Source organism: Tinamus guttatus, unplaced genomic scaffold (assembly GCF_059628265.1).
Source record: "Tinamus guttatus ecotype Peru unplaced genomic scaffold, ASM5962826v1 Tinamus_guttatus_pri_ptg000618c, whole genome shotgun sequence".
In the NCBI taxonomy this organism is placed as follows: domain Eukaryota; kingdom Metazoa; phylum Chordata; class Aves; order Tinamiformes; family Tinamidae; genus Tinamus; species Tinamus guttatus.
In genome coordinates, this window is record NW_028289152.1 from 801,310 (window position 1) to 826,207 (window position 24,898).

The window sequence follows — 24,898 nt, forward strand, 5'->3', positions numbered from 1 at the left end:
GAGCAGGGTTTCTCCCTCTGTGCAGGAATGGGGCCTGCAAGTTGCTGCAGCTGGGCTGGCCACAGCAGCCTGATGGGTGAGAGGTTTTGGTAAGAAAACAGGGCGGGATCAAGACAAGCCTGTGTGCAATGAAACCCTCCTGGGAGGTTTGGGGGTTTGGCACATCAGACCAAATGACCCAAAGCACTCCCCTTGAGCTTTTCCTCTCAGCATCAGGCTTCTTGGCCTCATTTGAGCTTCCCCAGGACCAGACAGCCAAATCACGGGCCTTTAAAAATACCAGGACTTCACATGGGCCACAAGCCCCATTCCTCCTGGTTCCTAAGGTCTTACAGGTGCTTCTGGAAAACATGTCTCAGGAAATACTGGTGTTTATTCCAATGAGTTTCCCAAAAGCGCTCTTCTCTCTTGGTCTCTCCCAGTTGACTTCCTGGTCTCTTCAGCAAAATAAAAAGGAAAGGGAAATCATCCCAGGCATTTATATTGGAGGAAAGATAAGAGGTCCTTCTCCCATTATTTTGAAGTGATATTCCACCTGTGGGACCATAGAAAAGAAACAACAAAGATTATGATTAACATCTGTTCTTCTCCAGTGCCTGGAGATCATTTCCCACCCTCTACTCTGCCCCTTCACTTGAGCCTTCTTGACAGTTCTCTTATGCCCCTAAGCTAATCCTAATAGGTCAGCACATCTGCAGATTGTCTTTTTGATCTAACTGATGAGCTGAGCTAAACCAGAATTGTGCATCCCCTATTCCTGAGAGGCCTAGCAGGTACCATTCCACTGGAACCAAGGAGGGCCTTCTCATGTCTTTCCTGAGAATGCAGTAGTGACAAATGCATTGCAAAATCAGAGCATGAGTTTTTCAAGCAAATCCATGATGACAGTCAATGGCCAATGATCTCAGGAGGAGATCTCTCTCACTCCCTCCCCACAGACCTGTGCTTTCCCATGAATCCATACCGCATAAGGAGATTCTCAGGCAGTAGCACATACCTCTCCTGGCCACCTCACTATTCTTCTCACCAGTTTCTCCACTGGGGGCATGGGTACACTGCCCTTCCTCCTGGATTTCTTCACCTTCCGTGAGGATCTCTTGTGGATGGCTGGAAGTTTCCTGAAAAGAGATATTATGGAGAGGTGCTGTGAGCACAGGGGAATTTTGGTGTCTGTCCTGCCCTTAGAAAGTTCTGCAGCACAAGGCAGTTCTCTTGGCTGTTGCCATGAATGATGTGGGCTCAACTGACTGTTTTCACATGAAGAGAGAGCAAGTTCACCCCCAGCTTTTATGCCCAGAGCAGCAAGGAGTGCCCACAGGAATGATCCTTATGCCCGAGTACCAGCTCTCTCTTGATGCAACATGAGCAAAGCACGGTTCTTTACAAAGGCAGCCTCCAAGAGACGTGGCAAATATATGGAATACTGCCTGATAGTCCCAACTACTGTTTGTTAGGAAATGGAAAATGACTGTTCCTGGAGAGCCGGAGTCCAAGAAGGAGAGGGTGGCAAGTGTCTCACCTGCCATGAGTTTCTTTTCTTTCAGATTTCTTCCTCTGCTCTTTCTGTATATTCTGAGCAGCAAGTGTGGGCTCTGGGATGCTTTTTCTGGAGAGGAGACGATTAGCAGGAAGATTTCCTGTAGGCAGAAGACAAGAAAACCATCCAGGACAGCATTGCAGAGGGCTCTTGAAAGGGAAGGTTATGCAGCTCTTCTCAGCCTGAGGTCAAACTGAGGGGTGTCAGACTGATTCCTTTGAAGCCTCATTTCCTGGGTGGGCTTTGCCCATTCTGGACACTGCCTTTTCTCTCACTTATTGTTCGTAATTTACAACATCCTTTCTTGAGGTAGTGCTTTTCTCACTCTCTATCCTATTCAGAGAAAGGAGAAGTGTAAAAAGGAAAGAGGAGACTCGCTGGGATGTATGGTTGGCCTAATAGAGTCTCTCTGAGGGCAGTAATTTAAGGCAAGAGAGCAGATCCTTGGATCTGCCTACTGATCTCACATGCCTAGAGGTCCTCTTTTGACACAATCAAAACCAATGAGTTGTTTTGGGGGTGTTTATGAGGCGTGTTTAGGAGACCAGGACATGGAAATGGAGGAAAGTTGAACTTGGAGATATTAGTACAGGTGGGAGTGTTGCACTGCGCTGAGGTCTTGTTCCCTCAGGATTCACTTGAGATTTGCCCTATTGGGGGAGCAGCGTCACATCTAGCGCCTCATGCTACCTGAGCCATCACACTGTCACTTGGGTTCCGATGGCCTACCCAGGAGCACAGAAGGAGAAGGCACAAGCATCCACCAAGAAGCAGCAGCTCCATTACCTTCCTGGGCAGTGCTGGCCTCTCCTCTCCTCTCCTCCTCCTGCTTGGGCTTTACAGGTGGCCTAGGTAGTTTTTGATCTCTACTCTCCACCTTGTACCTGGAAAGCAGAAGAGGAGTCAGTCTAAAGCGAGAGCACTTTTGCAACCTCTGTCAATATTAGAGACACAGGGGCATTTGGGAGGTGCTGGGGAGTCCCTCTTTTTTCAAAGCGCAATAGGCAGAAGAGGCCAGATGCTGGAGGAGTGTCTCATCAAGGTGAGAGGCATCATGAAGACCTCCAGTGCCTGGAGGGGCATGACCTTTCTCCTCTGACTCTTCCCTGTGCTTCCTGTGAAACTGCCAAACCAATTTCAACCCAAATCCCCTGTGTGCTTTTGGGATCATCACCCATCTCCTGTTCCTGATCATGTTCAGGCAGAACACTTTAGTCCCCTTAAGGTTTCCAGAATCCTTTCATTGTCCTTTCTGACGAACCTGCATCTCCCACACACATAATAGAACCAAACACTGAGCACCATGGGTGCCAGGAGAAAGCTCTCCAAAATCCCACTAGCCACAGTGTTCACTTTGGCCTACATAGGTCTCCACATTAAAAAAAAAAAAAAAAGGCCCAAGACAATATGATCAGGATGCATTTCATTCCTACAGATCTCTCAAAAGAAATAAAAATGTCCCAAAGCAGCAACTAAGAGGGACCTGTATTTTGATGTGCATTTCAAAGGGTTGCTCATAAATGGCTTTCTGAGCAACGTTCACAAGGACTGGCAACACAAGGTTGCAAAACATGCCATGAGCAGCTACTTGCTTGGCCAGGTTCCTTTCCAAGAAGGAAACATACTCACTCAGGAAAGACAATGACATGACGAGAGTGAGTCTGGGAAAGAGCAGTTTCGGTGCCTGAGAGCACCAAATTCCTCATCTCCGGCATCTGCAAAGGAGAGAAACACATGGGACATGATGCCAAGAGAATTATCTAACTGTTCACAGGGGAAAAAACTCTTCTACTGCTTAGAGAAAGAGCTGCCTCTGAAACATTCAATTATTCTATTCCCATCAGCAGTCCCTCCAGTTATGCACCGTAACAACTGGAGAGAAATAAAGGAGAAAGGGGAGGAACATGGTCATGCCTTTTACAAGGCTCAGGATTCAGAGACTCGGTTAGCTCAGGTCTCTTCTAATGCAGAAATCAAGGGAGGCAAGCACATGAGAAGGCATTTCAGCAGCTGGACCGCTCTGTTTTCCCTGCTGTCTGGACCTAATGCTTCAAAGAGAGAGAAATGAGGTCAATAGAGAGTTGACAGAGTTGTGTGACATTCCCACTGGCCTAGGCAATTGTATCCATAAGGAGATCAGGCTGAGCTTCCAAAGGGACTCATAAAAAGAATTTTCAGAACCTTAAGGGAAAGGGCTGAACTTGCTGCCTTACCATGCCAGACATGTTCTAGGGGAAACATGGCTTCTGAGGCCATCCTCACAAAAAGGGGCATGAAAGCATGGCTTTTTGCAAGGAGGGAAGTCTAGTGGGGAAAAAAACACACAAGGCCTCCTCTTGTCTTGGCCTTCTTTGCTGAGAATGTGGAAACTGTCTCCTGGGTTGTATGAATCTTTGAGTGGACCCAGTACACTTCTGCACAGGTTCAACTTCATTGCCAAGTCCTCTGAATGCCCAAGACAAACTGTCTGGGTAGCTGGCATTTCTCTCAGCCAGGACTGTCCATGTCCTTCAACAGGTCATGGCAGGCTAGTAGAATTGCATTCCCTTGGGAATTCAAAAAGATGACAGGGAGCAGCAGAGAATTGGAGAACTTACCGCAAGAAGAGCCATGAGCATCTGGTCAGTCCCGTTAAGTCTTTTCAGGAATTCTTTGTAAAATCTCATTTTCACATCTGCCCCTTCAATTATAAGCATGCCAATGTTCTTCAACACAAAGACAACATTTCTCCCGCTCTCGAGGCAGCGTCGGAAAAGACGCAGGGTCTTCTCTATGCCAGCCTCCACTGTTTTGCGGGGAAGAGAGATGTCCTCGGCTATGTGAGCACATTTCAGGGGCTCACAAAGCTTATGACCTAGGAAGCAGACCAAGAGGAAAAAGGCACTAGTAGAACACACAAAAACACAGCATCAACAGCTTTGTGGTCTTCAAGCAAGCAGCTCTTACAGAACTCCCTTTCTTGACCTTCTGGGACAAATCATGTGGGAAGATGTTCAAAGCACTGCAAGCAGATGTGCCAAGTGAATAGCAATGCTTTCTTCCCTACAGTGTCTGAAAGAAAAGGCCACAACCATCTTCTACGAATGTGAGGCTCGACAGCAGGACAAGGAGAGGAGGAAATGATGAGATTCTTTCATGGGTGCCAGGTCAAAGAACTTGGGGCAAGCTCAGCCCATTCCACACTGGGAAAGATTTCACAGAGCCATGTTACATAAATGAAAGAACGAAGGGAAAGAAAGAAAGAAAAAAAAGAATGCACTACACTCCTCTTAATCCTCCAATCCATCCAACACCCTCTGAAGTGCACGAGACAGCTGTAGTGTTCACAAGGATCACTAGCAATCACAGCAAAACCTGCCTCTGATGGGTTTTCACATGCACTAGGATCCCAGTCTCCATTTCAGGGCTCTTACAGCTGACTGTGACCGACTTCAAGGTGCAAGGAGTAGGGAAAAGCCAGCATGAATGCCAATATTTGCCTTTACAGAATTGCAGCTGTAGCCTGCTGTGAAATCAATTCAGGGAGAGAGGGAGTACAGTGGTAATTGCCATGATGAGGTCCTGAGATCTACAAATTGAAATTGTTTTTACAACGTGGTGACAGAAGTCTGGAGCTTTAACAGTTACTGCTAGACAGGGCTAGTGCCCAACCCAAAGATGTCCCAGAGAAGTGGAGGCCAAAGTTTTAGCATGTCTTCTTACCAGGAGCATAGGCCTTATCATAGGTGAGGCCGTGAACCTCCGCAATACTGTTTGAAAGATTGAACACGGGTCTGTGAACAGTCACGAGGCCGTATTTCCTAACAGCAACTTGCTCAGTCACCACACCAAAGGTGCCAAGCCGAACAACTCTGACTCCCTGCAAAGAGGAAGGAAGAAAAGCATTATTCGAGTGCTAGGTGAAGAGGCCTCTAACTGGTCAGCTGCATGAAGATGTAGCCTGGTGTCCTGCTCAATACTACTGTGCACAGGGGATGAATGGAGGAGTGGGGAAAGCCTTGGAGAACCCTTGGAGAATGCCTTTAGAAGAGCACTTGAGGTGTTTTCATTCCCCCTCTTCTTCATGCTCTCAAAAAATGCAAAGAAACCTAGAGACCTCATCCCTCAAATACCTCCAGTGCAGAAGAAGGGCTTCTGGGGGAGATGCAGGATGGCAGACCCACCTTATTCAGCATCAGCTGCTCTAGAATGTAGTTGGAGACTCCTTCCCAGATAGCAAGGGTCTCTGGAAAAGAAGTGGAAGACACATCAGGCTCTGTGTGGCCCCACTCACAAAGGTGCAGCACATGGTTAACAAAGGAGGTGACGCCTGCAGTCGTACTCAATGAGCAAACTGAGCCCAACCCTGAGAGGGTCTCAGCAGCTGAGATTGAGATGACATTAATGGGGAGGCCTGGCAGCTCAGGTAGGCCTTCCCCACTGGGAGACCCCTGTGGCAGGGACTCCTGAGTGGGGTGTCCTGGGACAGTGGGGATAGCATGAGGGTTGGGAGCCAGGAGTCCTGGCAGCCACACTGCCAAGTGAGGCAGAGGGGACCATGAGCCTGGGCTCTGGCAGCAGTCCCAGCCCCAGCCACACTCCTCCAGCCCCAGGCTTTCCACAGCCATGTTCACAGTTCATAATCTCTGTGAGATTTCCCGAGATAGAGCTCCCAGAGGCCTTACCCTGTGCTGGCAGCACTGGCAATCGCTGCCCATGAGACCTGCCAAGGCCAGGGTCCCAGAGCTCCATCCTAGTCTCTTTGCTCATTTGCTCTGGATAAAGAGCAAACAGGAGGTGATGAGGAAACAGCTCCTCTCCTGCTCCTCCTGTACACGTCACCTCAGCCCTGTGCTACTCTGGCTGCCCCTCACTGGTTCCCGCTCAGGGTCGTGGGCTCTTTGTAGCAGAGCAGAGCCGAGAGCAGTCCCAGCGCGTGGGCTCTCCCAGGCTCGTCGCGACGTGTGAGGAAAGGTCGCAGCGTGCGCTCTGACTGCTGTGCCTGTGACACGGGATGTCCCCTGTGAGCACAGCCCGTGTCACAGAGGGGTCTGACCCTCCTCACCACGGGCCATGCCAGGGCTGGCCCTGCAGTTGGCAAGGGCTGCATGGGGCACTCAGGGGCTGCCCCATGCAGATTGTGCCACAGGGATTAACCCCCTTGGGTCTTGTTCTCGCTGGGCACTGCGACTGCGCTCACATGGCCACGGCTGCCAGGGAGGGCAACGAGAATCACGCTACACTCACCCCATAGCCACACAGTACAGGTGGCTTCTGCCACCGCGGGAGGGAGCGCTAACCACTGAGCCCACCAAATCATCCAGCTGCTTCTTGGTAGCCACCACAACGCTCTTCTCGCTGTGGCAACCAACAGCTCCTTCCTTTGAGAGTTCCTCAGCCACAAAACCTGCAGGAACCTCTGTTCCTCCATGGCCATCCTGCAGACGCCTTTTGGACCTCATCACTGCAGCATCCTGGTGTCTCGGGTGGATGGGAACTGAGCGGGGCAAGAGAGAGCAGGCAAGAGAGCTCAGCATCTCCTAGCAGGAATGGCTCTGAAAATTGAGCGAGCAATTGCTGTCCCAGGGGCTTTGGGCCACTTAACTCTGTACAAGACATACAAGTATATCTTTTGTAATGGTGTGGACCTGAATATGAAAAAATGTCAATCAAAATGAAATAAGAAATAAACTTTGAAAAGGATGTCAAGAAGGAGGTGGTTAGTCAACCCTCTTCACTCTTGACCATTCTTTGCTTTTATAGCCCTCCTTAATTATGTTTATTTCTTTTGTTGGTGGTGGTCTTTGGAGGAGATTTTGTGTGTGGTCTTTTTTAAGGAAAGAGATTTGCAGTGGAATGCTATCACAGGGTTATGGACATCTGGATCCATTGCAGGTTCCCTTGTCCCCCCCGCTGAGCCTCTGTTGGCAGCCCTATGGGTTTCTGTTCTCCGACAGGTCCTCCCAGGATGGGAAAGATATTGCAATAGCTCTTTCATGACAGAAACCTGCAAGTTCCTCTCATTAATAACCAGGGAGTCCTTCAGCCTCTGCTGCTGCCCATTTTCCTGTCCAGTCATGGAGGGAGTGCACCTGAGAAGCTCCTATTGCAAATATGGAACTCATTTGCTTGGAAATGAACATCTGTGAGTTTGTCCCTGTTCCTCACAGTTCCTCGCAAACGCTTGGCTTTGCCCCTCATCCCAGTGCAGAGCTGCCTTCTGCAGATTCCCCACAACCTGCAGACAAGCTATCTGCACTCTCTGGTTCAACCACTGCCTCTCAGGCTCCCTGGCCCCGCTCCTCTCATAGACAGAACTGCATGTTTGCTAAATCTCTCCCAGTATCCCTCCTGGACTGCCTCCATTTGCCATAGCTTTCCTCAACTCTTCCCAAAGCTTACACATTATCCTAGGAGTGAAGAATGCCACATCTCCCCAAGGAGAAACTTGCTGTCATGTGATGCTAGGAAAAGGAGGGAAGGGAAAAACACAAGACATGCAGGAAGCAGAGCTGGCAGGGAGGGGGCACATGACAGGCACTTTACTCTTCTCCATCAGCGCAGCATGGGTCAGAGCCCAGCAGCAGGGAAGCAGCCAGCATGAGGCCCCTGTCAGAGGATGGTCTGCTCAGGAGGAGACCACACTCACGTGGGCAGGCCAGAGACTGTGGCCACAGGGCTTTTCAGGAGGCACCTTTGTGCTGGCACCATCCACCCCAGAGCAGCCTTCCCATTCCACGGCCAGAGCCTGCAGGAATATGGCTCCCATGACAGGGCTCTTCCCTTTGCTGAGTTTTGTTCATGCTCACACACATGGACACGGGCCACACATGGGCAAAGAGTGACAAAATGCAGACAGACGCTCCAGGTGTTTGCCAGGCCCAAGACCTGACCTCCAACTCTGGAGCCAAATGTCTCTTCTTGGCAGAGGGAAACCATGTGCCTGCTCTGAAGCTCCAGTCGGAGTTAATGACAGGAGTTGCTGGCTCTATAACCCGAAGGGGGCGGTTCAAAGAATCCACTTGCTTCACAGATGTTCAGGCACAGAGAGTCATTTTAAAATCTGGACTTTTTTGGGAACTTTTTATTTGGCATCTTTTACTTAGGGCAATTGGTTGCTGTCCAGCTGATGATGGCAGTCTCTGTCAAAAGATGTTTCAGTGAACTCTGACAATCCAGCTGCCTGTAGTCCTCTGTAATCCGTTCAGAGCCTGATGCTCTTGATCAATTCACAATGCTCCCAGCTGCTAAGGGCCCATCTGGCTGATGGAAGGAACTCACCTCACAATCAACATCCCCAACATGTCGCTGTAGCCCACCTCTCCCCTCCCCTTGAGCTCTCCTCTCCATGAGGAAGGTTTTCTGATCCACTTCATGACCTCACAGTGCCTGCCTGCCTGCTGCCCAATCAGACGGCTGCAAAGGAGGTGACCTCAGCAACCATCTCCCAGCCAAGCCACCTTACCTGCCTCTGCCTCTCCCCTCTCCAGGAGCTCTCCTCTCTACTGGGCCTTTCTGCTGCCCTCAATGACATCACGATGCCCACCTGCCTACCTGCTTGCTGCTGGCCAATCAGGTTGAACCAGTTTGTGTCCAAAGGTGCCTCCAAGCACGTCTCAGGGCACCCCAGAAGCCTCTTAAGCACATTTTGGGATGCTCCCTTGGCCTCTGTCTTTCTTGTAGTTTGCTTTGTCCAAAGCTAACAGACAGACTAGCTGTCCTCACTCTGCACCAATGGTCAGGGAATCCTTTCCTCTCAGCAAGAACATTTATATCCACAAGAAAAAAAGATGCATATAAATGTCTTTGTGTGTGTATGTATGAATATATATATACACACACACATATATATATAAATATGTATCTATGTACTCATATATATAAATCCCTAAAGCTGTTACTCTGTTCCTCAAAATCTCATTAAACTGGAGATGAAGATGCTGAAAAGGCCTTCCGAATGAGCAGTACATTTCACCTGACAGAAATTCTGTATGTGAGAGCTAGTCTATTCCCTCCTTCCCACCACTGTACAGCAGGACTAAGCGCTCTGCAGCCCATGGGTAGAGCCCCTGGCTCCTCAGCGTCCACTCAGCCACTGCAGAGCAGAGCGGAAGCAAGAGAGTTGCTATGAATGGAGGCATCATGGCCTGTTTGGATGGTGTCACTGACCTTCCCCTTCAAATCTATGTGGGCAGAGATAAGTCTGTTAAAAGGGTGTTACAATGGGAGGAAAAATGGGCAGAGATGGATAGTGTGGGCCTCCAAGTGGGACTTTAAGAAGACTGTGTCTTCCTTATAGACCACAAGCTGCATTTCTGATGGTTCCTTGCCTCTTACAGACCACAGAATCACAGAATGCTTGAGGTTGAATGGGACCTCTACGGATCATATAGTACTGAGCAGTGACACCCAGAACACGGGGCACAGAGTCACAAGTGGGCAGGTTTTGAGTATCTCCAAAGAAGGAGACTCCAGAGTCTCTCTAGGCAGTCTGTCCCAGGGCTCTGTCACCCTCACAGGAAAGAAGTTCTTCCTCACCTGGACATGAAACTTCCTGTTTCAATGTGTACCTCTTACCCCTTGTTCTGTCACTAGCCACCAACAAGAAGAGTTTAGCCCCATCCTCTTTACATCCTCCCCTCAGGTATTAGGACATATTGATAAGATCCCCTCTCAGTCTTCTCTTCTCCAGGCTAAAGAGGCACAGATTACATAGTCTTTCCTCATATGATAGATGCTAACTAAGTCCCTTAATCATGTTCATTGCTCTGCGCTGGATCCCTCTAGAAGCTCCACATTTATTTTGTACTAGAGTCTCCAGAACTGTACACAGTACTGTACGTGTGGCCTCGCCAGAGCTGAGAAGATGGGCAGGATGAGCTCCCTCAACCTGCTGGCAACACTCCTGAATGCAGGCCAGGATCCCATTGGCCTTCTTGGCTAAGAGGGCACATCATTGCTGCCTCACGGTTACCTTGTTGTCCTCCAGGACTCCCAAATCCCTCTCCACAAAACGACTTTTTAGCAGGTCAACCTGTGGAAGAAGTGTTTGTGGAAGAATTGTTTGAAAACAGGAACTGAGGGGAAAATTAGGGCCTAACACAGCTCTGGCATTACAGAGGCCTGCTTGGGGTGCTACACAGTTGCCACTTCCAGGATGGTTGGTACGCACGGACTCTGCTCCTCCACGGTTCCCTGGGCAACGCAATCTGCCCTCCTTGCGGCTGCAAAAGGGACTAACGGAGGATGGAGCGAGGTGAAGGCACCGCGGCCAAACTCTGTTGCACTCCCTGTACTGGGCTGCTGATAAGCCGCACAGTGGCTGTCTAATGAGAGATATACGATAACAAGTCCGGTGCTGAGCCAGCAAAAGTGGCAAATGATGAACTTTGCTTGAACTTTGCTCATTATAATGTGAAAACCATACCTCTATCCCAAAAGTTACCCACCTCCGAGGTACGACCACCCCTCACTGAGCATGCGCTCTAGATTTTCGGTTGACTGTAGCTTAAATGATTTTTGACCAATCAATAACAATATTAAGTATGACTCTAGTCACTCAAGCTCCACCTGAATGTAAAGAAAAGTATAAAAGGTGAACTAAAGATGAAAAGTCTGGAGGGAAGAAACCATCGTAACTCTTGGGTCAGTCAACAGGCTGAGCCCCCTTCCCTCCCGTCGCGCTGGGACGCTGCCTGAAGAGACTAAGGAGTGAGAGGGAAGATTCCATCATAAATTCTGGATCAGTTGATGCGCTGATCCCCCCTTTCCTCTCCTTGCGTCAGGATGCCGCCTGAGGAGACTCGAGACTGAGAGCCCTCTCCCATCTTCTGGGGTGAGTGATGACTGCACATTCCTACATCAGAGCTAGCCAAGACCCAACGCTCTAGTAGAGAATTTCCTGTACCGACATTCGAAACCTGCTTTGTAAATGTTGCATTTGAATAAATCATACTGTTTGTGAACTCGGCTACTTGTTTGGGGAGAGGCGATCGGACCTACAGTTGACAGACTGTTCGTGAATCCGATACTGCCAGAGTCGAGCTTATAGGTGATGACGCTATTTGGGAACTCGATTCACTCCTAGGAAGGCGATCGGACCTACGGTCCACAGACTGTTTGTGAATCCGATACTGATTTCATATCTCCTTTCCCCCCGACCATCACTACCACTACGGCTTTCAAACTGCAACATTTTCAACACACAACCACTAACAGATATTTCTGGAAAACATATCTCAGGAAATAGTAGTGTTTATTCCAAGGAGTTTCTCAAAACGGGTGCTTCTCTTTCATTTCTGTCAGTTTCCTTCCTTGTCTCTTCATCAAAAGGCAAAGGAAAGGGAAATCGTCCCAGGGCTTCAGATCGGAGGAAAGGCATGAGTCCCTTTCCCTCTTACTCTGAAGTGATATTGCCAGGCCTGTGGGGACACAGAAAAGAAATAAGATATATTAGGAGTGGCCTGTGTTCTTTTTCAGCGCATGAAGATCACTTCTCACCCCCTCTTCTGTCCCTTCACTTGAGCCTTCCTCACAGCCCTCTAATGCCCAGGTGTGCGCATTGTCCTTTGAACGTGACTGTTGAGCTGAGCTAAACCAAAACTGTGCATGCCCTATCCCTCAAAGACCTAGCAGGTACCTTCCCATGAGAACCTAGTTTCGCCTTCTCATGTCTTTCCTGGCAATGCAGTGGTTACATATGTATTGCAATTTGTATAACATATGTATTGCATATAGTATGACTTCACCCTTTATAGCAAAGCCAGGACAATGTCAGCCAATGGCCAAATGAAGCCTCAGGAAGGCATCTTTCACACTCACTGCCCATAGAAGTGAGTTTGCTTTCCCCCAAATCCACAGGGCATATGGATTTCCTCAGTCAGTAGCACATACCTCTTCCACCCACTTCTCCACGCGATTGTTAACTATCTCAAATGGGGGCACGGCTGCAGGATGGCCCTTCCTCCTGCCCTTCCTTGACTTCTGGGAGGATGTGCCGGGGATGGCTGGAAATATGCTGAAATAGACATTATGGAGAGGTGCTGTGAGCACAGAGGGACTTGGCTCTCCGTCCTGTCCTCACAGGATTCTGCAGCTGAAGGCAGTTCTCTTGGCTGTTGCCATGAATGATGTGGGCTCAACTGTGTTCACATGAACAGAGACAGACACCACCCCCGCTGAAATGCCCAGAGCTGCAAGATGTGCCCACAGGAATGCTCCGTATGCCCAGATACAGGCTCTCTTTTGATGCAGCAAGGAGAAGAGCAGGTTTCATTACAGATGGAGCCTCTAAGCGATCCAGATCCCCCAGCCTGGCAAACATATTGAGCACTGTCTGACAGTCCCAGCTGCTTCATGGGATCTAAAACTCTTAGAGCTGCCTGGAACCTGTTGCACAAAGGAAGAATCTCACCCACACAAGCACACGGCTACAGGGTCACCCTCATGCGTTCCTCCAAGTCTCTCACCTGCCATAAGTTCCTTTTCTCTCAGGTTTCGTCCCCTGTTCTTTTGGAATATTCAAAAGAGTAATTGTGGGTGGTGGGTCAATTGTTCTGGAGAGGAGACGATTGGCAGGAAGATTTCCTGTAGGCAGAAGACAAGAAAACCCTTCAGGACAGCATTGCAGGGGGCTCTTGAAAAGGAAGGCTATGCAGTTCTTCTCAGCCTGAGGTCAAATTGTGAGGTGTCAGGCTGATTCCTCTGAAGCCTTTATTCCTGGCTGGACTTTGGCCATTCTGGACACTGCCTTCTCTCTGTCTTTTCATTTGTACTTTACAACATCATTTCTTGGGCTAGTGCTTTTCTCACTCTCTGTCCTATTGTGAAAAAGAGACTTGCTGGGATGTATGGGTGGCCTAACAGAGTCTCTGTGAGGGCAGTCATTTAAGGCAAGGGAGCAGATCCTTGGATGTGCCTACTGATCTCACATGCCTAGAGTTCCTCTGTTGACACAATCAAAAGAAATGAGTTGTTTTGGGGGTGTTTATGAGGCGTGTTTAGGAGGCCAGGACATGGAAATGGAGGAAAGTTGGAGATATTAATACAGGTGGGAGTGTTGTGCTGCACTGAGGTCTTGTTCCCTCAGGACTCACTTGAGATTTGCCCTATTGGGGGAGCAGCGTCACATCTAGCGCCTCATGCTACCTGAGCCATCACACTGTCACTTGGGTTCCGATGGCCTACCCAGGAGCACAGAAGGAGAAGGGACAAGCCTCCACCAAGAAGCAGCAGCTCCATTACCTTTCTGGACAGTGCTGGCCTCTCCTCTCCTCTCCTCCTCCTGCCTGGCCTTTACAGGTGCGCCTGGTGGATTTCGATCTCTACTCTCCAGCTTGTACCTGGAAAGCAGAAAAGGCATCACTCTAAATGCGACGGGCACCGCGCTTCCTTTGCACCTGGTGTGAATAATGGGGACACAGGAGCATTTGGGAGGTGCTGGGAAGTCCCTCTTTTCTCAAAGCGCAATAGGCAGAAGAGGCCAGATGCTGGAGGAGTGTCTCAGCAAGGTGAGAGGCATCATGAAAACCTCCAACGCCTGGAGGGGCATGACCTTTCTCCTCTGACTCTTCCCTGCTCCTGTTCAGGCAGAACACTTTAGTCCTCTTTCCTACTCCTTTCCAGCATCTTTTCTAATTCCTGTCTCACCCTCCAGATCACTTGCCAGCCTTCCCAAGCTCATCTCCGTGCATGTGTAAAAAAGAACCTGTAGCTCCCAGACACGTAATGGAACAAAACACTTAGCACCATGTGTACTTTGATGCACATTTGAAAGGGTTGCTCATGAATGGCTTTCTGAGTAGCCTTCACAAGGCTTGGAAACACAAGGTTACAAAACATGCCATGAGCAGCTGCTTGCTTGGCCAGCCAAGGGCTAAGAAGGAAACATACTCACTCGGGAAAGACAATGACATGACCAGAGCAGGTCTGCGAAAGAGCAGTTTCAGAGCCCGACAGCACCGAATTCCTCATCTGCGGCATCTGCAAATGAGACAGACATCTGGGACATGGTACCAAGAAAATTATTTAAGTGCTCACAGGGGAAACAAACTCTTCTACTGCTTAGAGAAGAAGCTGGTTTTGAAACTTTCGATTGTTCTATTCCCATCAGCAGCCCCTCACTTATGCACCATAACAAGTGGAGAGAAAAAAAGGAGAAGAGGGAGGAACATACTCAGGCCTTTGGCAAGGGTCAGCATTCAGAGAGTCAGTTAGCTCAGGGTGTTCCAAATGCAGAAATCAAAGGAGGCAAGCACATGAGAAGGCATTTCACTAAGTGGGCCACTGTGTTTTTCCTGCTGTCTAGACCTGATGCCTCCTCAGCTGATGAAGAAGGGGTCAGATGTGGGGTTAACCCCACAGTCTCTCCCAACATCCTCTCCCTCTGGGCCTTGCTCGTTCTGTGCCTCTGCTTCCTGCCCAGAGAGTGGGGTAAACACCCATCATTGATTTAGACACTGAACTAGCAATGCTACAGAGCAAGAGGACCATGAGAATCCAATTTTGTGAGCAGCTGCCATTTGGTAGCCACCTGGGAGAGGCACACTCAGGCCCTCCAACTTCAAAGAGAGAGGAAAGAGGTCAACACAAAGTTGACAGAGAGGTCTGACATCTCCACTGCTCAGGCAAGTGTATCCCATGAGGAGATGAGGCCGAGCTTCCAGGGGGACCCAGAGAAATAATTTTCAACAGCTTAAGGAGAAACAGCTGAGCTTGCTGCCTTACCACACCAGATTTGTTCTAGGGAAACATGGTTTCCGAGGCCATCCTCACAAAAAGGGGCACTAAAGCAAGGCTTTGTGCAAGGAGGAAAGCCGAGTGGGACAAAAAAACACCCACAAAGCCTCCTCTTGTCTTGGCCTTTTCCCCTGAGAATGTGGAGATTGGCTCCTGGGTTGTATGAATCTTGGGTGGACGCAGGACACTTCTGCACAGGTTCAACTTCATTGCTAAGTCCTCTGAATGCCCAAGACAAACTGTCTGGGTAGCTGGCATTCCTCTCAGCCAGGACTGTCCATGTCCTTCCACAGTTTATGGCAGGCTAATAGAATTGCATTCCCTTGGGAATTCAAAAAGATGACAGGGAGCACTGGAGAACTTACCGCAAGAAGGGCCGCTAGCATCTGCTCAGTCCCATTAAGTCTTTCCAGGAACTGTTTGTAAAATCGCATTTTCTTATCTGCCCCTTCAATTATAAGCATGCCAATGTTCTTGAGTACAAACACAACATTCTTCCCACTCTTGATGCAGCGGCGGAAGAGGCGCAGGGTCTCCTCTATGCCAGCCTCTACCGTTTCACGGGGAAGAAGGGTGTCTGCGGCTATGTGAGCACATTTCAGGGGCTCACAAAGCTTATGACCTAGGAAGCAGACCAAGAGGAACAAAGTTACTAGCAGAGCACATTGAAACAGAGCAGCAACAGCTTTGTGGTCTTCAAGCAAACAGCTGCTCGAGAACTTCTTGCACTTTCTGGGAAAAATCATGCGGGAAGATGCTCAAAGCACTCTGCAAGGAGATGTGACAAGTGGGCAGCAATGCCTCATCCACAAAAATCCACTGGTTCCTCAAAACTGGCTTGGAATTTGGAATAGCCAACGATGGCCAACAGAGGTATCTCCAAATTGCATCTTCGTCCTGTAGCCTTACTGGAGTGAAAGCCTGCAAGGAGCGGGTATGTATCGTGGAATGACGTGCTCTGAAAGGCCTCATCTCAGCACTCCTGTGAGACATGCCATTGGGGTTGTGGTACAAACTGGGGAGGAATGGACTTCAGGAGGGCCAACTTTAGCCTCTTCAGAGACCTCCTCAGAAGAATGCCTTGGGCTAGGGCTCTAGAAGGCAGGGGGGCCCAAGAGAGCTGGTTAGTTTTCAAGCGGCACTTCCTCCACGCCCAGCAACAGTGCATCCCTGTGTGTAAGAAGTCAGGCAGAGGGGGCAGGAGATCGGCGTGGATGAGTAAGGAGCTTGTGGCAATGCTCAAGCAGAAGAAGGCAGTATACAGAATGTGGAAAAAAGGACAGGCCCTCTGGGAGAAATACAGGAAAGTAGTCGGGGAATGCAGAAATGTAACAAGGAAAGCTAAGGCATATCTGGAATGCAATCTGGTAAGGGATGTTAAAAATAACAAGAAAATCTTCTTCAAATATATTAACAGCAAAAGGAAAATCAGGGAAAACGTGGGTCTGCTGGTGAACGGGGTGGAGCACCCTGGTTACAAATAACACAGAAAAAGCAGAGTTGCTGAATGCTGCCTTTGCTTCGGTGTTTACCAAGGGCAGCCCTTTAGAGCCGCAGGCCCTAGGAACAAGAGAAGAAGCCGGTGGAGAGGAAGACTTGCCCTGGGTAGAGGAAGATTGGATCAGAGAGCACCTAAGGGAACTCAATACCCACAAATCCATGGGCCCTGATAAGATGCACCCCAGAGTGCTGCGTGTGCTGGCAGAGGTCATAGCTAAGCCGCTCTCCATCATCTTTGAAAGATCCTGGAGAACGGGGGAGGTGCTGGAAGACTGGAAGGCCAATGTCACACCAGTCTTCAAAAAAAGCAAGAAGGAGGACCCAGGCAACTACAGGCCAGTCAGCCTCACCTCTGTCCCCAGAAAAGTGATGGAATGGCTCATACTGGCCATTGTCTCCAGGCACATGGAGGACAAGAAGGTGCTTAAGGGTAGTCAGCATGGATTCACCAAGGGGAAATCTTGCTTGACTAACCTGATAGCCTTCTATGATGAAATGACTGGCTCGACTTCACCAAGGCTTTTGACACCATCCCTCACAACATCCTCCTGGGCAAGCTCCGGAAGTGTGGGATAGATGAGTGCACAGTGAGGTGGATTAGGAACTGGCTGGATGGCAGAGCTCAGAGGGTGGTGATCAGCAGTGCAGAGTCTAGTTGGAGGCCTGTAGCTAGCGGGGTCCCCCAGGGGTCAGTCCTTGGTCCAGTCCTGTTCAATTTATTCATCAATGACCTGGATGAATGCACAGAGTGCTCCCTCAGCAAGTTTGCTGATGATACCAAACTGGGAGGAGTAGCTGATAGCCCAGAGGGCTGCGCTGCCATCCAGAGGGACCTGGAAGGACTGGACAACTGGGCGGTGAAAAATCTCATGAAATTCAATAAGGCCAAGTGCAAGGTCCTCCATCTGGGGAGGAATAACCCCAGACACCAGTAAAGGCTGGGGACTGACCTTCTGCAGAGCAGCTCTGCGGAGAACGACCTGGGTGTCATGGTGGACGGCAAGTTGACCATGAGGCAGCAGTGTGCCCTCGTGGCCAAGAAGGCCAATGGGATCCTTGGGTGCATTAAGAAGAACATCTCCAGCAGGTCGAGGGAGGTGATCCTGCCCCTCTACTCAGCCCTGGTGAGGCCGCATCTGGAGTATTGTGTCCAGTTCTGGGCCCCACAGTACAAGAGGGATGTGGAGCTGCTGGAGAGAGTCCAGCACAGGGTCACAAGGATGATCAGGGGCCTGGAACATCTGCCCTATGAGGAGAGGCTGAGGGAGCTGGGCCTGTTCAGCCTGGAGAAGACAAGGCTGAGAAGGGATCTAATCAGTGTCTATAAGTACCTCAAGGGAGGCAGTGAGGAGGATGGTGCTGGCCTCTTTTCCCTGGTGGCCACTGACAGAACTAGAGGTAATGGCCACAAACTGAAGCACCAAAAGTTCCACATGAACTTAAGGAAAAACTTTTTAACAGTGAGGGTGACAGAGCGCTGGAACAGACTGCCCAGAGAGGTTGTGGAGTCTCCTTCTCTGGAGATCTTCAAAACCTGCTTGGATGCAGTCCTGTGCCACATGCTCTAGGTGACCCTGCGTGTGCAGGGGATTTGGACTAGATGACCTCTAGAGGTCCCTTCCAAACTTAAGCATTCTATGATTCTATGGTAGTAGTATGTCAGTTGATGGGATGGCCCGAGGCATTTCCAACTGCCTCAGCAACAACTGGATCTGTAAATAAGGTGTTCTTAGAACAAATAATTCCGAGATATGGGTTGCTAGAGGCAATAGATTCAGACAGAGGCACTCATTTTACAGGAAAGGTCCTTCAAGGTGTCATGACTGCCCTAGGGATTCAATGGGGCTTGCATACCCCTTGGCATCCTCAGATTTCTGATAGAGTGGAAAGGATGGATGGGAACATTAAGAAGCATCTTTTGAAATTGGTTTTAGAAATTAAGATGCTGTGGACACGACTTCTACCATTAGCTTTAGCAAGAATAAGAGCAAAACAAAGGGGAGACATTCAGCTGTCCCCCGTTTGAAATAATGTTTGGGATTCCCTATCCTACTAACACCCAACCTGGCAAGGAGGTGGAGATAGGTGATATATATTTAAAGCAATACATTCTTTAGTGGAGTCTCTCCGACAGGAAGCCCAGCTCGCACAGACCCTCCCCTTGGATTTTGCAGTCCATGATATCCAGCCAGGGGATTGGGTCTTGGTAAAGATCAATCAAGACAGCTGAGCATGGATGGACTCATCATACCAGAGTTAAGATTTCCAAGACTCCAGAAATCTGGGCTTGTCAGTTGAAGGAAGAGGATGGAAAGCCCCGGCTAACTCTCCGTAGATCTGTACCGCTGGCTGGGAGTGGGTCTGGAAAATAAATGCTGGGTTGCTGGGTCTGTGGGAGTCCAGGAGGATATGAAGAGTACCCATGGGTACTAGATATACTGAATGCAGGTTGTTAGCAAATAACCTGGTTTGTAAAAACAAGTATTGTCCAAAGGAGGGGAGAAAAAAAAAAAAAAAAAAAAGAGGAGGGATTGAGTGGAATGTTCAGGTTTATGTATTCATCAACAAGGAGATTTCCCCACAGTTTGGCTGAAGAGCAGGACAAAGGGAGGGGAGACTGAGCGGAGCCATGAGTGAGTGGGACAAAAAGAGCCATCTGAAAGGAGATGGGGGCCTTTACAAAGGAGGGAAATAGGGCAATTCCCCCACATTCTTCAGCAAGGGGGACAAAGGAGTTGGCGAGCTCAGGTGAGAACAGATGGCAGGAGGCAGGAGTTTGGTGTAGGCAGGCCGGGAAGGCTGTAACTTCTGAGTACCTTGGCCAATGGGGAAAGGGAGAGGGCGTCCCTCGGTCTGGAAATTAGGATAAAAGGGGGGCTGCGTCCCCCAGCAATTGGAGAGACCCCACAGGGATATGCCGGGTGGAATCTCCCTTTATTCGAATAAAGTTTTAGGACTCCTCTGTCTCCTTTTTGGACATTCAGTTCTTGACAGCGAGATTTTCTGCACAGCCTTGATGTTCTGGGAACATCCCTGCATCTCCCCTGATCACAGGGAAGGCTCTTTTTAACTCCCAGCAATTGAAACGGGAAATGAGAGGGAAAGGGGAAAATTCTTGTCCCCACACCGAAGGCAAGCATGCAGGGCAGCTTAATTTTGTGCTGCCTACAAGAACACAGGACACACCAGTGTCAAGACATCTCCCTGCAGGTCAGCCCTGATGTTCGAAAGCAAAACGAGGAGGCCAGAAGCACCTCCCATAGCTTGATTGCCTCAGTGCAAATCTGAAAATTCCACCTGACAACAGCAGCTTGGCAACGAGGCGGGCAGGAGGCTACAACAATGCACTGCTAATGACTTCTGCTTCTAGGCCCAAACCTCATCCTCATCAAAGATGCTCCTATTACCAGCTCAAGACCAACCTGGAAGGGCTGTTTTGGAGCAGTTCTAGCCTTGCAGTCCCTGTTCCTACAGTCAAGCTTTTTCAAGCTTGCCACCTCAAAGGTGGCAAGAAAATCACCTTCCTTAGGTGAGCAGCCCCTTTCTCTGCCCACTCCTCTCACTCAGCTCAGTCACAACAAAAGCCAGACTTCTCTGGAGGTCCATCCCTGGGGAGCTGTCTCTGAGACAGCACATCTGCTGGTGGCTGGGACATATATGCTGCTATGGGACACCCTTTCTGGAGCATGTGGTATGGCCAGAAAAGCTGGAGAGCAGCACGGAAGATGCAGGTTTCCTGTTGAACCTGAACTGAGCTGAGCTGAGTTGTTCCATTCCCTTTGCTACTGGGAAGCACAGAAGCTGCAATAGTGTGTGTCACTGCCCGGTCGTTGTGTCTGTTCCTCTCATTACTGAATGGAGAGAAGGGAACGTATAGACCTATGGGGCAATGCAGGAGGGCCTCTGAGTCTCCACTGCAGTGGCTGTGGGGATATGGGATCAGTTCAAACATGTGCCTCATGTGCAGACAGTTCTGCCAGAGACCCCTGTGCCAGGGTGACTCCTTCATGTGCCCACAACACTGGAGCAGAGCACAGTCCTCTCTGTCGTGTCTGTGCTTTGTCTTTGGACTGAAGATCCTTGGGCTATTCTTGTTGGCTGCAGGTTGCCTGAGAGCAGAAATTCCTGGCTTGCAGCCATAGCAGAGCCCCTGATGGGAGAGAGGGGTTCAGCAGGAGCTGCCCAGAGGACCAAAGGGGCTTGTGGGGCTGCAGGAGCAGGGTTTCTCCCTCTGTGCAGGAACGGGGCCTGCAAGTTTCTGCAGCTGGGCTGGCCACAGCAGCCTGATGGGTGAGAGGTTTTGGTAAGAAAACAGGGCGGGATCAAGACAAGCCTGTGTGCAATGAAACCCTCCTGGGAGGTTTGGGGGTTTGGCACATCAGACCAAATGACCCAAAACACTCCCCTTGAGCTTTTCCTCTCAGCATCAGGCTTCTTGGCCTCATTTGAGCTTCCCCAGGACCAGACAGCCAAATCACGGGCCTTTAAAAATACCAGGACTTCACATGGGCCACAAGCCCCATTCCTCCTGGTTCCTAAGGTCTTACAGGTGCTTCTGGAAAACATGTCTCAGGAAATACTGGTGTTTATTCCAATGAGTTTCCCAAAAGCGCTCTTCTCTCTTGGTCTCTCCCAGTTGACTTCCTGGTCTCTTCAGCAAAATAAAAAGGAAAGGGAAATCATCCCAGGCGTTTATATTGGAGGAAAGATAAGAGGTCCTTCTCCCATTATTTTGAAGTGATATTCCACCTGTGGGGCCACAGAAAAGAAACAACAAAGATTATGATTAACATCTGTTCTTCTCCAGGGCCTGGAAATCATTTCCCACCCTCTATTCTGACCCTTCACTTGAGCCTTCTTGACAGTTCTCTTATGCCCCTAAGCTAATCCTAATAGGTCAGCACATCTGCAGATTGTCTTTTTGATCTAATTGATGAGCTGAGCTAAACCAAAATTGTGCATCCCCTGTTCCTGAGAGGCCTAGCAGGTACCATTCCACTCGAACCAAGGAGGGCCTTCTCATGTCTTTCCTGGGAATGCAGTAGTGACAAATGCATTGCAAAATCAGAGCATGAGTTTTTCAAGCAAATCCATGACAATGGCAGTCAATGGCCAAATGATCTCAGGAGGAGATCTCTCTCACTCCCTGTTCACAGACCTGTGCTTTCCCATGAATCTATACCGCATAAGGAGGTTCTCAGGCAGTAGCACATACCTCTCCTGGCCACCTCACTATTCTTCTCACCAGTTTCTCCACTGGGGGCATGGGTACACTGCCCTTCCTCCTGGATTTCTTCACCTTCCGTGAGGATCTCTTGTGGATGGCTGGAAGTTTCCTGAAAAGAGATATTATGGAGAGGTGCTGTGAGCACAGGGGAATTTTGGTGCCTGTCCTGCCCTTAGAAAGTTCTGCAGCACAAGGCAGTTCTCTTGGCTGTTGCCATGAATGATGTGGGCTCAACTGTTTTCACATGAAGAGAGAGCAAGTTCACCCCCAGCTTTTATGCCCAGAGCAGCAAGGAGTGCCCACAGGAATGATCCTTATGCCCGAGTACCAGCTCTCTCTTGATGCAACATGAGCAAAGCACGGTTCTTTACAAAGGCAGCCTCCAAGAGACGTGGCAAATATATGGAATACTGCCTGGTAGTCCCAACTACTGTTTGTTAGGAAATGGAAAATGACTGTTCCTGGAGAGCCGGAGTCCAAGAAGGAGAGGGTGGCAAGTGTCTCACCTGCCATGAGTTTCTTTTCTTTCAGATTTCTTCCTCTGCTCTTTCTGTATATTCTGAGCAGCAAGTGTGGGCTCTGGGATGCTTTTTCTGGAGAGGAGACGATTAGCAGGAAGATTTCCTGTAGGCAGAAGACAAGAAAACCATCCAGGACAGCATTGCAGAGGGCTCTTGAAAGGGAAGGTTATGCAGCTCTTGTCAGCCTGAGGTCAAACTGAGGGGTGTCAGACTGATTCCTTTGAAGCCTCATTTCCTGGGTGGGCTTTGCCCATTCTGGACACTGCCTTTTCTCTCACTTATTGTTCGTAATTTACAACATCCTTTCTTGAGGTAGTGCTTTTCTCACTCTCTATCCTATTCAGAGAAAGGAGAAGTGTAAAAAGGAAAGAGGAGACTCGCTGGGATGTATGGTTGGCCTAACAGAGTCTCTCTGAGGGCAGTAATTTAAGGCAAGAGAGCAGATCCTTGGATCTGCCTACTGATCTCACATGCCTAGAGGTCCTCTTTTGACACAATCAAAACCAATGAGTTGTTTTCAGGGTGTTTATGAGGCGTGTTTAGGAGACCAGGACATGGAAATGGAGGAAAGTTGAACTTGGAGATATTAGTACAGGTGGGAGTGTTGCACTGCGCTGAGGTCTTGTTCCCTCAGGATTCACTTGAGATTTGCCCTATTGGGGGAGCAGCGTCACATCTAGCGCCTCATGCTACCTGAGCCATCACACTGTCACTTGGGTTCCGATGGCCTACCCAGGAGCACAGAAGGAGAAGGCACAAGCATCCACCAAGAAGCAGCAGCTCCATTACCTTCCTGGGCAGTGCTGGCCTCTCCTCTCCTCTCCTCCTCCTGCTTGGGCTTTACAGGTGGCCTAGGTAGTTTTTGATCTCTACTCTCCACCTTGTACCTGGAAAGCAGAAAAGGAGTCAGTCTAAAGCGGGAGCACTTTTGCAACCTCTGTCAATATTAGAGACACAGGGGCATTTGGGAGGTGCTGGGGAGTCCCTCTTTTTTCAAAGCGCAATAGGCAGAAGAGGCCACATGCTGGAGGAGTGTCTCAGCAAGGTGAGAGGCATCATGAAGACCTCCAGTGCCTGGAGGGGCATGACCTTTCTCCTCTGACTCTTCCCTGTGCTTCCTGTGAAAATGCCAAACCAATTTCAACCCAAATCCCCTGTGTGCTTTTGGGATCATCACCCATCTCCTGTTCCTGCTCATGTTCAGGCAGAACACTTTAGTCCCCTTAAGCTTTCCAGAATCCTTTCATCGTCCTTTCTGACAAACCTGCATCTCCCACACACATAATAGAACCAAACACTGAGCACAATGGGAGCCAGGAGAAAGCTCTCCAAAATACCACTAGCCACAGTGTTCACTTTGGCCTACATAAGTCTCCACATTAAAAAATAAAAATGGCCCAAGACAATATGATCAGGACCCATTTCATTCCTACAGATCTCTCAAAAGAAATAAAAATGTCCCAAAGCAGCAACTAAGAGGGACCTGTATTTTGATGTGCATTTCAAAGGGTTGCTCATAAATGGCTTTCTGAGCAACGTTCACAAGGACTGGCAACACAAGGTTGCAAAACATGCCATGAGCAGCTACTTGCTTGGCCAGGTTCCTTTCCAAGAAGGAAACATACTCACTCAGGAAAGACAATGACATGACGAGAGTGAGTCTGGGAAAGAGCAGTTTCGGTGCCTGAGAGCACCAAATTCCTCATCTCCGGCATCTGCAAAGGAGAGAAACACATGGGACATGATGCCAAGAGAATTATCTAAGTGTTCACAGGGGAAAAAACTCTTCTACTGCTTAGAGAAAGAGCTGCCTCTGAAACATTCAATTATTCTATTCCCATCAGCAGTCCCTCCAGTTATGCACCGTAACAACTGGAGAGAAATAAAGGAGAAAGGGGAGGAACATGGTCATGCCTTTTACAAGGCTCAGGATTCAGAGACTCGGTTAGCTCAGGTCTCTTCTAATGCAGAAATCAAGGGAGGCAAGCACATGAGAAGGCATTTCAGCAGCTGGACCGCTCTGTTTTCCCTGCTGTCTGGACCTAATGCTTCAAAGAGAGAGAAATGAGGTCAATAGAGAGTTGACAGAGTTGTGTGACATTCCCACTGGCCTAGGCAATTGTATCCATAAGGAGATCAGGCTGAGCTTCCAAAGGGACTCATAAAAAGAATTTTCAGAACCTTAAGGGAAAGGGCTGAACTTGCTGCCTTACCATGCCAGACATGTTCTAGGGGAAACATGGCTTCTGAGGCCATCCTCACAAAAAGGGGCATGAAAGCATGGCTTTTTGCAAGGGGGGAAGTCTAGTGGGGAAAAAAACACACAAGGCCTCCTCTTGTCTTGGCCTTCTTTGCTGAGAATGTGGAAACTGTCTCCTGGGTTGTATGAATCTTTGA

At 49.3% G+C, this 24,898-nt stretch overlaps 1 protein-coding gene across 1 annotated transcript; it reads right to left on the bottom strand.

Moving 5' to 3' along the window:
- Window positions 1-1,865: 1,865 nt before the first annotated feature.
- On the bottom strand, window positions 1,866-6,268 carry LOC148592337 (coiled-coil domain-containing protein 81-like). Its single transcript, XM_088535173.1, has 7 exons — window positions 6,202-6,268; window positions 5,701-5,762; window positions 5,240-5,396; window positions 4,135-4,391; window positions 3,167-3,252; window positions 2,324-2,421; window positions 1,866-1,870 (listed from the first exon to the last, which is right to left on the bottom strand). Exons 1-7 carry the CDS (start codon window positions 6,266-6,268, stop codon window positions 1,866-1,868), a joined length of 732 nt encoding a protein of 243 aa, XP_088391299.1.
- Window positions 6,269-24,898: the final 18,630 nt, after the last annotated feature.

What these genes read in the sequence shown, in the direction of transcription:
- LOC148592337 (XM_088535173.1), bottom strand. Translation starts at nt 6,268, where the DNA reads ATGGAGCTCTGGGACCCTGGCCTTGGCAGGTCTCATGGGCAGCGATTG. An exon ending in TGATAAGGCCTATGCTCCTG is followed by an intron (nt 4,392 to 5,239) that starts GTAAGAAGACAT and finishes TCTGCTTCCTAG; the next exon opens with GTCATAAGCTTTGTGAGCCC. An exon ending in CATGTCATTGTCTTTCCTGA is followed by an intron (nt 2,422 to 3,166) that starts GTGAGTATGTTT and finishes TCTGCTTTCCAG; the next exon opens with GTACAAGGTGGAGAGTAGAG.